General features: G+C 38.9%; 1 protein-coding gene across 2 annotated transcripts in view; it reads left to right on the top strand.

The window, feature by feature from the left end:
• Positions 1–4,109: 4,109 nt before the first annotated feature.
• The window catches only part of CNTLN (centlein), a 244,813-nt gene continuing 235,835 nt past the window's right edge, over positions 4,110–13,087 (top strand). For both annotated transcript variants that reach the window (XM_040962776.1, XM_040962775.1), the window contains exons 1-2: positions 4,110–4,493; positions 9,606–9,694. In XM_040962776.1, the coding sequence (XP_040818710.1) occupies positions 4,134–4,493; positions 9,606–9,694 (449 nt within the window). In that variant the 5' untranslated portion in view covers positions 4,110–4,133. The remainder of the gene's footprint in view (positions 4,494–9,605; positions 9,695–13,087) is intronic.

Here is a 13,087-nt window from a genome sequence, read left to right as displayed (position 1 = left end):
TGGATACCAAATGCGTACAAACACACACACACACACACAACCTGGGATTTGCTTGCTTATCCCAAAATTTGCTCTCTGGTCATGTGAATGCTATCACTCCAGTGTTCTGAATTTCACTGACCATCATTTGTTTTCTGTTTGTACTTCCGTTTCCTTCTTGCATGGTAGTCGCCCAAGTATTTATATGGTATGCTTGCCACTCAGTTGAGCTTTTGCTACATATTCATTAATGGGAATTTTTCTTACCTTTTATTTTTTCATACTACACTGCATACAATATAAGACAATCCCTGTCCTAACTCACAGTTCCTGTCCCTTGCTAATTTTTAAATATAATCTCATCAATGAACAAGTATATCTGTTCATGATGTGTTTCCTCTGGCTAGATGTTCTGAGAAAAAGTAGGAATTGGATGTTATTCACTTCTATATTCTTAGATCTTAGATCTGTTCAATAAATATTTCTTGAAAGGATAAAGGAATGGATGAATGGTGTTCTCAGGAGGGGTTTGCATTTTCTCCTTTTATGCCTTTTCTTCCCAAAGAATTGGTAGGGAAGTTTGTCATATCAGAGAACACTGTGTAGTAGAAACAAAATTAGTGACACCATTTTAGGCATGATTTTACAGTCTCATTTCCTATAATAATATACAGGTGATCTATTTGTCTCCAATGTTTAATTTGATATCCTATACTCCATGAAAGTATATTCTGTTCACAGGAAAGCATTGTCCATTGAAGTAAGACTTAATTATCATCAAGTAATGAATAAAGTCAAAATGTTCCATAGCTAGTAGAAAAGTAGTTGATTGTCATTTATCTAATGCTTTCTACTCTAGGGCATTCTGATGGGTTTGATCAAGAAACTGAAAAAAAAACCCAGAGGTATTGGTTTCCTTCAAGGATCTTATATGCTATTTTATCTAGAGATATGGATCAAATGCATGTGAAATAAAAGATCAATTATATAATTATGAAAGAGATATAAATGATTTAAAATACAATAATACAAATTGGGATAATACTAAACATATTCAAAATTAAATAATGTGGTCTTACATTTTTAAATGATGAATATAAGACGATGAAAATTACAGAAAAACATATGTCCTTTGCTGCTTATAGTAGGGTTCTTTCTATGAACTAACTCTTCACTGAGTTTTAGTTAATGCTGTTGCTTTTTGTAACCTAAGATTCATCTTTTTCTCCTCCATGTGTTTGCTGCAATAAATGTCCAACCAACTGCCACATGAGCCATATGAGTTGTAACTTTTAAATTATCTTTTAGCTAAAAAAAAAAGGCTGTTATCCAGGTTGTGTTATTGTTGTTGACTTATTAGTAGCAGCATGGATTTTTGAGCCACGGGCTTTACTTTTACCTCCAGATTGGCTTGTTTCTCCACCCTACTCCATGGCCTGGGTTGAACAAGTAAGAGGACGAGGTTAGAGTCGTATTCCCTCAAGTTTGTGCCTCTTACGAGGCAGCTGCCTGTTACCCATCCTTTTTGTCGCCTGGCTCCATCAGGTCTTCATTGCCCACACCATGCACAGCCTAACTCTTCCACGTTATATTAACCCTTTTTGTACTCCCCTGTTCCATGTGGTTTCCCTCAATTCCGTGCTTCACTTTGAAGTCAGGCCTTGTTTTAACTTTTCTTCAAAGTATTCATTTGCCCTTATTTTCTTGTTAGGACTCTTAATGATCACCCACCAGGTGAATCTCATTCTTGAGCCTGAAACCTGTTCCTGCTTTGGGCTTTAGCTATAGTTGGTAGAAGTGAGATTTTGCCATTCAAGACAGCAGCCAACTCCTTTGCTTTTGGGTAAAATTTTCTCTCTATACCTAACACAGACAAAACCAACAGGCACTTTCTAGTTTGTAAATTTCTCTTTTAATAATGAAGAAGTGGGCAGGAATTCATAGCTGATGTATTGTCTAAAGTGGGGCAAACACTAAGAATTTAGAAACATGTAAAAAATAATGTGTAAGGAATTCTAAGATCCATTACCAACATGTAGTAATTTCTTAAAATTTAGTAGTTATACCTTATTGACTAAATAAAGAGTCTAACAAACTGGTAAAGAAATCTACATGTCTTAAAATTCTGCACTCTTGCTGTAAACAAAGAAACATAAAGGCTAGGAAGTAGCTAATACTTTTTTCTCTTAAAATGAAGTTTAAATAAAATTTTACAGTAAAAGTGAGAGATGTGATTAAAATACTGTATTAATTGGCACACTTCCCTCATTCCCCCCTTACTATGTCAACTACAAAATGATGATAATGGGCTAGTGATGGGGGCAATTATGTGCCTCTATGGTCAAATATTCATCATCCTCACTAGACTTTAATACATATTTAGGCAGAATACACATCATTTTAAAATGTTTAAACATATAATTGAATATAAACAAATAATGGATAGTGAGTTAATTGTTTTGGACAATTTTATATGGGCGGTAGTGCAAATGTTAATCTTAGTTACAAGTGCTACTATTCAATATTGCATACATATATAGATTTCAGCAATTAACCAATACAAGGAAGAATTCCCTATATGCACATCTAGAAATGTGTACAAGTATCTACTATTTACGATACTATACTATACTATCTACTATAAAATCTACCTAGTTAAAAATTTTAAAATCTTCATTTAGTTTGGGAAATAGATGCATGTGTGTTGTATATAACAAATCTCACTGCTTTTCAAAAGACATTGATGAGTTGAAATGATGCCTTTTGAATAATAGCCAAAATAATGCACATTCATATTTATTTTACACCAAACATGCGAAGTAGGCAGCTAGAATTCCCAACATTAAGCTCAGTGAAATCTCTGAAATACTGTGCATGATGCTCTATCTCCATGGACAGACTAATCCTAGCTATAGCAGCAGATATGGAACTTAGGGAAAATCACAACCTCTGGATTCTCACTTCTTCGTAAGTCAAATGGGGGAAATAATAAATAACCAAGGGAGATCTAAGCATCAGATGGACTGGATCTAGTTGTGGTTTAACATTCAGTATGTTAGCTACTTGTAAGACAGGCTATTCCCCTCCAGCTGGAAGAAAACTCATTCACCTTGCTTAGACAGATCCTGATTGGGACAGGGCGTTTCTGGTATGCTGAGTACAGCTGGTACAAACGTGAATGTCAACCTTTTTTTACAGGGGACGGCCGATCTAGTTTGTTTTTGTAAAACTCTGCTACCAGCTAAGCGTGCATCTCATTAGTAATCCAAGGGAAGAATGCATTAAAGATCAAGAAAAGCATATTGTGTATTTGAAGTTTTCTAAAAAGTAAACAGCAAGGAGAAGATGAAAGATAAATTAGCTCCTGTTTCTTTAATCGCGCTCCAAACGACCTGCTGCAAATTGGTCCAAGGACTCAAACTGTCCAACCATGTGGGATGTGACCACTGATATTCAGCCCACCGCTGAAGAAGCTGACCTAAGGGCTGAACAGAAATCATGATGCTTGCAAAACCAGAGACGAAGGGTATACAAAGGATCGTAATTCAAGTGGGAAACCTGCTGGATAGTCCCAGCTCAGCAGAAGGCTTTCCACGTCTCCTTGACATCAGTCAGCTGGATGTCAGCTGGACCAAAGCAGTTTTGCTAAGGGGTGTGAAGAAAACACTTAAGTGTAAAACTCATTCCCTGATCCTCCAGGAGCTTAGAGCAGCGCTGGAGAGATTAACTGTGTAACTAACACTCCAGGGCGGTCAACGAAACGTGACCAACGAGTTGGCAGCGGCCTTGCAACGAGAGGAATTCACAGGGATCACTGGGGGGCTTGCACTGGGAAGGCTTGGGCGGTGAGATGTAAGCGGGGCGCTGGGTGAAGGGAAAAGTCTCCTACTTGGGCGGGATATTCGAAGCGTTCCCGGCCCAGGCTCAGGGCGCGGCCTGTCAGGGTGGCCGGCGGACCCGGGCGGGCTAACCCCTGGGGTCACGGCGCGTGCGCGGCCCGCGGGAAGCCAGCCAGGCCCCCGTGGGCGCGAGACCCCGCGCGTCCTGGCGGGAAAAGAGGGGCGCATGCGCCGCCCGGCGCTCCGAGCTCGCCGGGATGGGGATGGGGAGGTGGAGTTTCCTAGAGGGAACTTGACCCGTTAGCAGCCGCGGCCATGGCGGCGCGCTCGCCCCCGTCACCACTTCCTCCTTCCCCAGCGCGACAGTTGGGCCCCCGGACCCCACGAGTGAGGCGGGGAGCTGAGGCCCACAGAGTGCGCAGCGAGGCCTCGGGTCTCGCCGGCGCGGCGCGGGAGCCCGTCGCGGAAGAAAGTGACATAGTGTGGCGGGGCGAGGAAGGGCCGGGGAGCCGACGAGGGCCAGAGAGGGCAGCTCCGGCTCCCGCTCCCTTCCTCAGCCCGCGCATGGGGTCCAGGCGGCTAGAGAGCATCTCGGTAGAGGAGGCGATGGTGACCCGGACGAAGCTGTTGGAGGAAGAGCTGAGCAGCCTAAAGGAGGAGCTGGCCCTGTGTCAGGTATCGAGGATTCTGGCGCGCCCTTCTCCCTCTCTCGGGGCTGCTCGGCTCCGTGGGTTTGGGACTCACTCAGCCCCGCCCGGCGACGCTCCCTCCGGGTCCCCACAGCCGGCTGGGCCCGCGGCCCGGGGCTTCGAGGGGAGCAGCGACCCCTCCCGGGCATGGGCCAGCCAGGGTCCATGCGCACCCCGAGCTTGAATCTGGCTCCCTGGATGTTGCCTCCAAACATTCAGTCTCCACCCCATCTCTCCCCAGAAGCCCCAGTTCTCGCAGGTGACGGTCATGGTCTTTGGTGCGCCGTAGTGGAATGCAGTGCGCAGGCTGAACAGGAAAGTGGAAACACTTGTTAAAATAACACCCTTCGAAGAAGGAGCCCGATTTTAGTGTTCAAACATCCACACCTGCCCGTATTGTTAACGTTGTCAAACTAAGTGGTGTACTATGTTAAAACACACACCAAAAGATCGTAGGGAGTTTCTGGGCAGGAACTTTAAAACAGTATAGATGACACTTGGTGCTTATTTAGTAATTTCGTAGTGCTGGAGTGAGAAATCGCAATTCTCATGGGATCTTGCCCGTGAAAAGCACTGATTCAACCAGTTGCATCTGTTTCTTTCCTGCTATTTGCGGAGTTTGTGTATAACAAAGAGGAACTTGACTCCTCTACTGTTCACAGAGATTGTTTTCCTTTAGTTCTGCAGCCTTACCAATCATTGGCTGTTTGATTTTGCCATTTTATACAAACATTGGGAGGTTAAACTTGAACTTGCTTAAGAGGAGATCTATAAATCTGTGCTGTCTTTAAGCTAGTAAGCAGCCAGGTAGTAGCAAACACCAAATAACTGCGTGAACAGCATCAGTTTAAGTTAGTGGCATTCATTCTCTCCCATAGTTTGTTGTGTTGGATATATATATATATTTTCCCCGTTTATATGTCTTTGCTGATTTAGTGGAGGTTAAGTGAGCTGGGGAGATGTTGTATAGCTGGCACCTGTCCATTCCTTCATCTTTTGTTTGTTAAAGAGCAAAGGAATAAATAAACCATACCAGTGAACCTAAAGCATTTTCTCTTTGCAAAGCTCGCCCTTGGGGAGTTTAAAAATATGAAGACACGATAAAGGCTTTTGTTTAAGTTGTGATCTAAGATGTTATTTGCTTTGTTTTTGATAGGCAGCCTGTCCCACTCTGCCATGCCCTCAGCTGGCCAAGAAGCAAAGATGATTCCTTTTTATGACTGCGCTAAGCTTATTGGAACTAGCCTGAACGTCTTTGATGCCAGTCCATTCACGATTACATTCTTTAAAAAACCGGACTGCTAGCACAGTAACAGTAACAGTTCTGTGACTGTGGGCAGCTTATGTGGACCCCAAAGATGGTTGCGGTACTGTAGCCTAGCAGAGAGTTCTTAAGGTTTTATATTACCTATGTTGCTAGATGGTCACAGGCATTTCAGTAATGAGAGATGAAGCTGGCAGAATTGCGTACCATAAAACTTCAGTTAAACTATGCTATTGGAGAAACTAAGGAGAAATAATAATTGAGCTTTCAGTTGTGTTGTTAAAAAAGGTATTTAAGTAATTAAACATCTACTTTTTACAGATTTCTATTATTTGTTCAGATAGAAATCACACCTAAAAGTATATAGTATTAACATTGTGCTAAAACTAAGCTCAAACTAAAAAAAATTCGAATTTATGTCTCAGTCTAATAAGTGCTTGCCGGCAAATACACATGCACACATAAATTTGATTTCAGAAGGAGTATTTACTAATGTGTTGTGTATTCAGCTATCTGTTTCATGTTTATTCTTCTGAAAAATACCCTCCAAAACTGTATGAAGTTCAGTGTTGGGTCATAGTTTGGGAATAATAACTTTGCTAATTATTGCATAGTTGTAAATAGTGGTGCAATTGTTCTTTTTCAGATTCAACTTATGAGAATTTAATGTTCTTGATAGCAAAATAAGTTTTACTCCATGTACCATCCTATAACATTCAAATGCATTAAACGAAACATGTAATACATAGAAAACTGTTGAATGTTTTTCTTAATATGAGCATCCCGTCACACTCTCATTACATTATCTAGTGTACTAAAAAAAAAAAAAATCACATGGTCCCAGATTATCAAGCAAACTACAAATAATTCTTCGCTGAAGGATGATTAATTTCTTTTCTTTTCTTTTTTTTTTTTTTTGGAGGAAAAACTGTATTGGATTTACTGAGAACAGTTTCTTAGCTTCTAAACGTAATGTTTTCCTAAGAAATTCACAGGTGTTTCCAAGGTAATTTTGAGTCTGCCATTTACATGTGTTTCAGTGATTTGGACTCTAGTGCTATTGTATTCTTAATTTGAGTTATATATTTCACAGCTGTGTTCTGTTTGTGATTAGAGGATGCTGGAAATATGTATTTGTGCACATTTATTGCCATTTGTAGATTAGAAGAGGGGAAGAATGTTTCTTGATAATTTACTGTTTGACTGCTTTGTGCCATATTTAGAAGTCATGATTTTCCCTGTGTTCTAAGAGCAGTTTATTTAACTATAGGAATAGTTTTCAGATGTTGAATTCATGCCTTGAGTAGAGATCAATTAAAAGGCTTAAAATGTTGTTGGGAGCAACTTGTATGTTGGGAAAGTAGGTACCTAGTAAAAAAGATGATTTGGGGGTGTCTTTATGTATACTAATGATAAGTATGACAATGGCTGCAGACAAATAAGAAAACAAGGCCAATCTGCTTCTGAGGAATTCAAGATCACAGATGTCTACCATTTAATCAACTGTTTCATAATCCTAGTTTAATAAGCTTTGTGAAAGGGTTAGGATAAGTTTTAAATTATCTGATTCTGTTTGAAAGTTTTATAGTAGAAGCAAAAATTTTCATAGTTACAAATTTTTGAAGGTTTTTATTTTTAAAAATTTATCAGCATTTTTAAAATCATAGAGGAGGAAAATATAGAGGAGATAGTTGGCACTAATTTCCTAGATTTACTGCCTGAAATATTTTACAAAGTAGTTATATGTTTTCAGAAGAATTTTATTTTTGTGTGTTTGACTCTTTTTAGTAATTAGAAGGATAATCCATATTGAATACAAGACAGTATTTAAATAAAAACACCATATATTAAGTCCCCAAAATCCATTTGTAGAATTTTATTGTCCACAAAAAAAAAAAACTTTCTAAATTTATCAAAAAGATACAGCATGGTGACTATTCTGTTGCATATCATGCAGTCAGAAGTTGCCAAGAGAATATATTTTAAGTGTTCTTAGCAAAAACACATAGAAAATGATGTATATGTGAGGTAATGGATATATTAGTTAACTTGAGTTAGCCACTCCAGTGTGTGTTTGTGTGTGTGTATAATTTCTGTTTGTAGTATAAAAACACAAAAAGTTCTAGATGAATCAGTGATACATTTCTAATACTGGAACAGAGTAGGCCTTTCTAAATAGTACAATAAATCTCTAAGCCATAATGGATGAGGTAGACACATTTTGAGTATGCAAGACACCGTAAATGAAGGGATTTTAGGTACTGTCGGAGAGGTGTGTTGGGACCTGATAACATGGAGACCTACAGTCTTGGTTAAGAAGTTAGAGTATTTTCCAAAATTGATGGGAACTCGCTGGAGATGTCTAACTGTAAGGCTAGGAAACCATTGTATGCGGAGAACTAAGCAAGAGAGAGAATTGGCTTGAATAGGATAAAAGTGACAGAAGTGATGGGAATGTTCACATTTGGGACGTCTTTTCTAAAGTCAGTAGGATTTACTGATGGCTTGGATGTGAAGGGTCAATAAAAGAAAGCTAATCGGGATTGATCTGTGGGTTTTAGGTCTTTGAACCAGTGAGTATGTGGTGATAATCATTTTCCCCGCCTCCCCATGTCCCCTCCCCTTCTCTCTCCTCCCCTCCCTTCCTTTCTTCTCTCATCCTGTTCCTTCCCCTCTCTTCCCCTCCCCACTCCTCTCCTCTACTCCCCTCCTGTCTCCTCTCCTCTCTGCTTTTCTCTTCTGTTTTCTCCCTTTCTGTTCCTTTCCTTTCACTTGAAAAGCAGAGTGACAGAGAGGCAGAGACAAATCTTCCATCTGCTGGTTTGCTCCCCAAAATGGCCTCAAGAGCCAGGGCTGAATGCGGGAGCTAGGAACTCAGTCCTGGTTCCAGATGCATTAGCAGAAAGCAGATTGGAATTGGAGCAGCTAGGGCTCCAAGTGACATTCCAGTGTGGGAGGCTGGCATTGCAAGTGGTGGCTTAACTATACATGGATATGTCTGATGGTATTATTTTCTGAGATTCAGAAGGGCATGTTTGTAAGAGAGCAAAGTATCAAGAATTTTTTGACAAGTTAAATTTGAGATGTTTAATAGGAATTCAAGTGGAATTGTTTCATAGGTAGTAAGAGTAGAGGCTACAGAGATAGAAATGTGTGACAGATTCAGTGCAGAATTGGTGAATAAAATTATGAAAATGGTATAGGGTCAGCTAGGGCAGTGGTTCTCAATGCTTAGTGGACAGATTGACCTGATGAGATTTTTAAAAATCCTAGGGCTTAAACCTTACTGAGACCAAGAGTCAAATTTTTTTAGATTATTATTTTTTTTATAAGTTCCTTAAAAGTGGTCCCTAGAAGTGAGGCAGAGTTAATTGCTGAGCTAGGAAATAAGGAATGAAACTTCCCATTGCCCATTGGATTTGTACAAATGTAAAGGATTGTGAAAAATTTTTTTGTAATCATAGGTAAATGATAGGTAAAGTAAGATGTTTTGGAGTGAATGGGAGGTGGAAAGAGTAGAGCGTGTAGGCCGTTGTTTCAAGTTGTACAGAGGAGGGGAGCACAAAGATGGTGAGTATTGCTGAGAAGTTTGCTTTTAGAGAAAACATACCTTGATATTTGTACAGAAAATATGGGCTGCAGAAAGATAAGAATTGAAAGATTTTCCTGTGTAAGAACTTGTTAGAAACTAAAACTGCCCTACCAAAGAATCTATTGATCTAAAACTAAGAATTCAATGCTTACGGTATTCATTTTCAAGTTTTAATGTTTGGTGTTGTCTTCTCTCATATTGCTGCAAAGCAGTATATTCAAAATAGCTTTTATTTCTTTAAGGCTGACAAAGAATTTGTATGGTCTTTGTGGAAACGTCTCCAGGTCGCGAATCCAGATGTCACACAAGCAGTCAGTTTGGTTGTGGAAAGGTGAGTTCTCAAATTTCTTCTTTATGAGCATCTGATTTGCTGAACTTGTTTCTCTTAAGTATTAGAATTAAAACTTGCTATTTATGCCCTATAGAAGTTAATTGGATTTCCAAATAAGTATATGGCACAATGTAAATACTGAATTTATTATAAGGGGTTTCAATTCAGCACGTATAGAAAAGCCTGCTCATTTTCTGACGTATTTGGAAAGTTTTCAGAGAAGAGAAAAGCATCAATTAAAGAATCTATGTGGGTGTTTGTCTTGAGCTGTTGTAGTTCAGCTTTAAAAGTTACAGAAATTCTGTTTGGCTTCTTATTCCAATAAGCTGCTCCTGTAGGAAACTGCACAGACATGGCTCAGTATTCCCCTAAGAAAACTGCAGTGTGAACTTGAAAGTCTGGGATGACCTTCCTAGAGTAGTGTACTTGTAAGTGTTCTGGAATAGGTTGAGGGATTTCACTTAACACTCCCTATGACCCTATAGAGGATTCCTAGTCATTTAACTATAGATTATTGGGCCTCTCCTTGGTCATTAGAAACAGTGGAGTGATGCTCGGTACTCTTTATCAAACATTTGGTATACAGTAGTCCCACGACGCTTAGTACAGCAATTAAAGCACTTGCTCTCCTGATAAACAGATTTCATTATATTTCCTAAATGAGAAGGCTAGCATATGGATACTTTCCCCCTTTTCCTTTGATCTTTATTGCAATCACAATTATATACTTTGAGTATCACTTTTGATAAATTGAACCCTAATCACTGTTGGTTTCTGTAGTTCTGGGATCATTACACTGTTGTTCAAAATTTAATTTGTTAAAATCTGTGACCTAAGCCTGGTTGTCTAATTTTTCGCATTATCAGTGTTATGGAATCTAAAGATTGCAATCAGTTTCTCCTTGTGTTTTTTCTATATTTGATGCATGACCATGTTTTTTCCTTTCTGATGATCATGCTTAAGTCTTGTTGAATTTTGTGACTTCCCTAGTCATCCTTGAGATAAAATCTGATCACTCTTAGTACCCTTCTTTTTATTTAAAACAGAGTAAGCCTCTTGTAGAACCATTAGGACTTCAGTTTTGATTTCTGTGATTCTTTATGTTCTCCTCCTTTTATTTGTGTATTTTTCCAACTTTTAAAACCCATTCTTAAAATCCATTCTTGATTTTTACTTTGCTCTTTTTTGGACAAAAGCAAGCATTAAAATGCTGTTAGATCATTTTCTAATCTATAATTTCTATTTATGTGTTTTAGTATACATAATACATGCTATATACGATAGATTAAGTATATAGAAGCATATTTGCAATTTATTAATGAGCATATGCAGTTTAGAGGTTAGTATTGCATCATTTGTTGGTAAGATGTTGTGATGAGATTTTGGACATGACTGCTTTATAAGTATGGTTTGTAAAAATTAGTGTGTATAGATACATTTTGAATATGTTAAATGAAGATAAACTTTCCAGATAATTTTTATTGTGCATAGACTGCACTATGAGGTGCCTTGGATTTTGAGTTGAAAACAAAATGGTATTTCTGATTTTCAGACTATATAAACACTTGTTTATTAAGAGAACCCTGTGGTACCTTTGGACCCGTTGAAAAGTAAAAAATGATAAGCCACTCAACCCGCATATTTCAAAAACACTATTCTAAAAGTCAGAGTAAAATATATTATCCTTCTGTATAACTCCCTAATTGCTTATTTATGTGCTGCTCATGTTTGATAATGTCCAAGCCTTGGTCTTCTTGGACGTGTACTCAGAGTTGTCATTATAGGCTTTCTTTTCTTTGCACTCCTAAACTGATTTCACAGTTTTTAGCATTCCACATTTTCGTTTTTCTTTTCTTTATATGTTTTGAGTATTTTTTTTCCTAAGGATGTATATATGCATTTTCTGACTTCTTGCATCCCTGAAAATGTCTTTGTTTGACGCTTGAGCAGAACATGACATTTTATGTCTAGGAACTGTCCTTTGGCCTTTTCAACAACTGTTATCTTACCTCAGTGGAGTTACCAAGGAGCCCAGTGCCAGGGTGAATTTTGTTTCTTTTTGTACACTCACTTGAAACTTTATAATTTTTCTTTTATATGTGGTATTATGAAATTTAAAAATCATTTGTTTATTTAGGTGCCTTTTTAGAGTTTGGAGGGCCTCTCCAATCTCAAAATTAAAGATTTGTTTTCAATTGAGAATATGTTCTTCTTGTTTTTCTTCATTGTGTTCTTCTTTGGGCATGCTGTTAGGGCTTGGACCGTCTTGGTTCAGCCTGCTTTTTTTTATTCTTTCTTCCTGCTTTTGCTGTATTCTGAATGTGCGTCTTCCTTCTCCCCATCAAAATCCAACATTGGGGGCCCAGTGCAATGGCTCAGTGGCCTAATCTTTACCTTGTGGTACTGGGATTCCATATGACCACTGGTTTTGTGTCGTGGCTTCTCCACTTCCCATCTGGCTCTCTGCTTGTGGCCTGGGAAGGCAATGGAGGATCGCCTGGAGCCTTGGGACTCTGTACCCATGTCAGGGACCTTGAATCCTTGTGGGAGACCCAGTGAAGGTCCGGGTTCCTGGCTTTCACTTGGTTCAACTCCAGCCCTTGCAGCTGTTTGGATAGTAGGCCAGCAGAGAGAACTTCTTTCTCTCTGTATTTTCCTTCTCTCTGTAAATCTGCCTTTCCAATAAAAATAAATAAGTCAAAAAGAAAAAAGATTCAATGTTGGGACTTTAATGTGTGATTGTATTAAGGAGTGAGAACGTCAGGTATACTAATTGTACAGACCCCACCCCTAATGAGTAAGTGTGCCTTCTGCCTGCTGAAGATGCAGAAGGCACCATTTGTGAGGAATAGGCCCTCACTGGACACCAGATTTGCTGGTGACTTAAGTTTTAACATATCAGTCCCAGAAGTGTGAGCAAAAATTTCTATTATTAACAAATTTCCCAATCTAAAGTATTTTGTTTTAACAACTGAAATAGGTTAAGATAATCCATGGTATTTATTTGAATTTTAAAAAATTAGTGATCAAGTTTTTAACCTCAAGAAATTATTTTATTTTCACTTTTATTTTTACAGTAGTCTTCTTTTTAATGGAATAACTTTATGATGATACTTTTCAAAGGTAGATGCAGAGAAAGAGTAATTAATTGATTGTATAATGTGCTGATTAATTTCCTAAATGCTTGCAGTAGCCATGACTGGGCTGGGCTATGCAAGAATGAGGAACTGTATATGTGTTTCACAGGTGAACGGCAAGGACGTTAGCGCTTAACCCATTATGGACTGCCTCTCAGGGTGTGCAGAGGCGAAACTTGATCCCAGACACTCTGATACCTGCTTTCAAGTGGCCGGTTAGCCCACTGCACCGCAGAGAGTAACCCTTTGATTAGAA

This window comes from Ochotona curzoniae, unplaced genomic scaffold, assembly GCF_017591425.1.
Source record: "Ochotona curzoniae isolate NIBS_2020 unplaced genomic scaffold, NIBS_Ocur_1.0 scaffold_3208, whole genome shotgun sequence".
In the NCBI taxonomy this organism is placed as follows: Eukaryota; Metazoa; Chordata; class Mammalia; order Lagomorpha; family Ochotonidae; genus Ochotona; species Ochotona curzoniae.
Note: the sequence above shows the minus strand (reverse complement) of the source record. Positions and strands in the feature narration are given on the sequence as shown.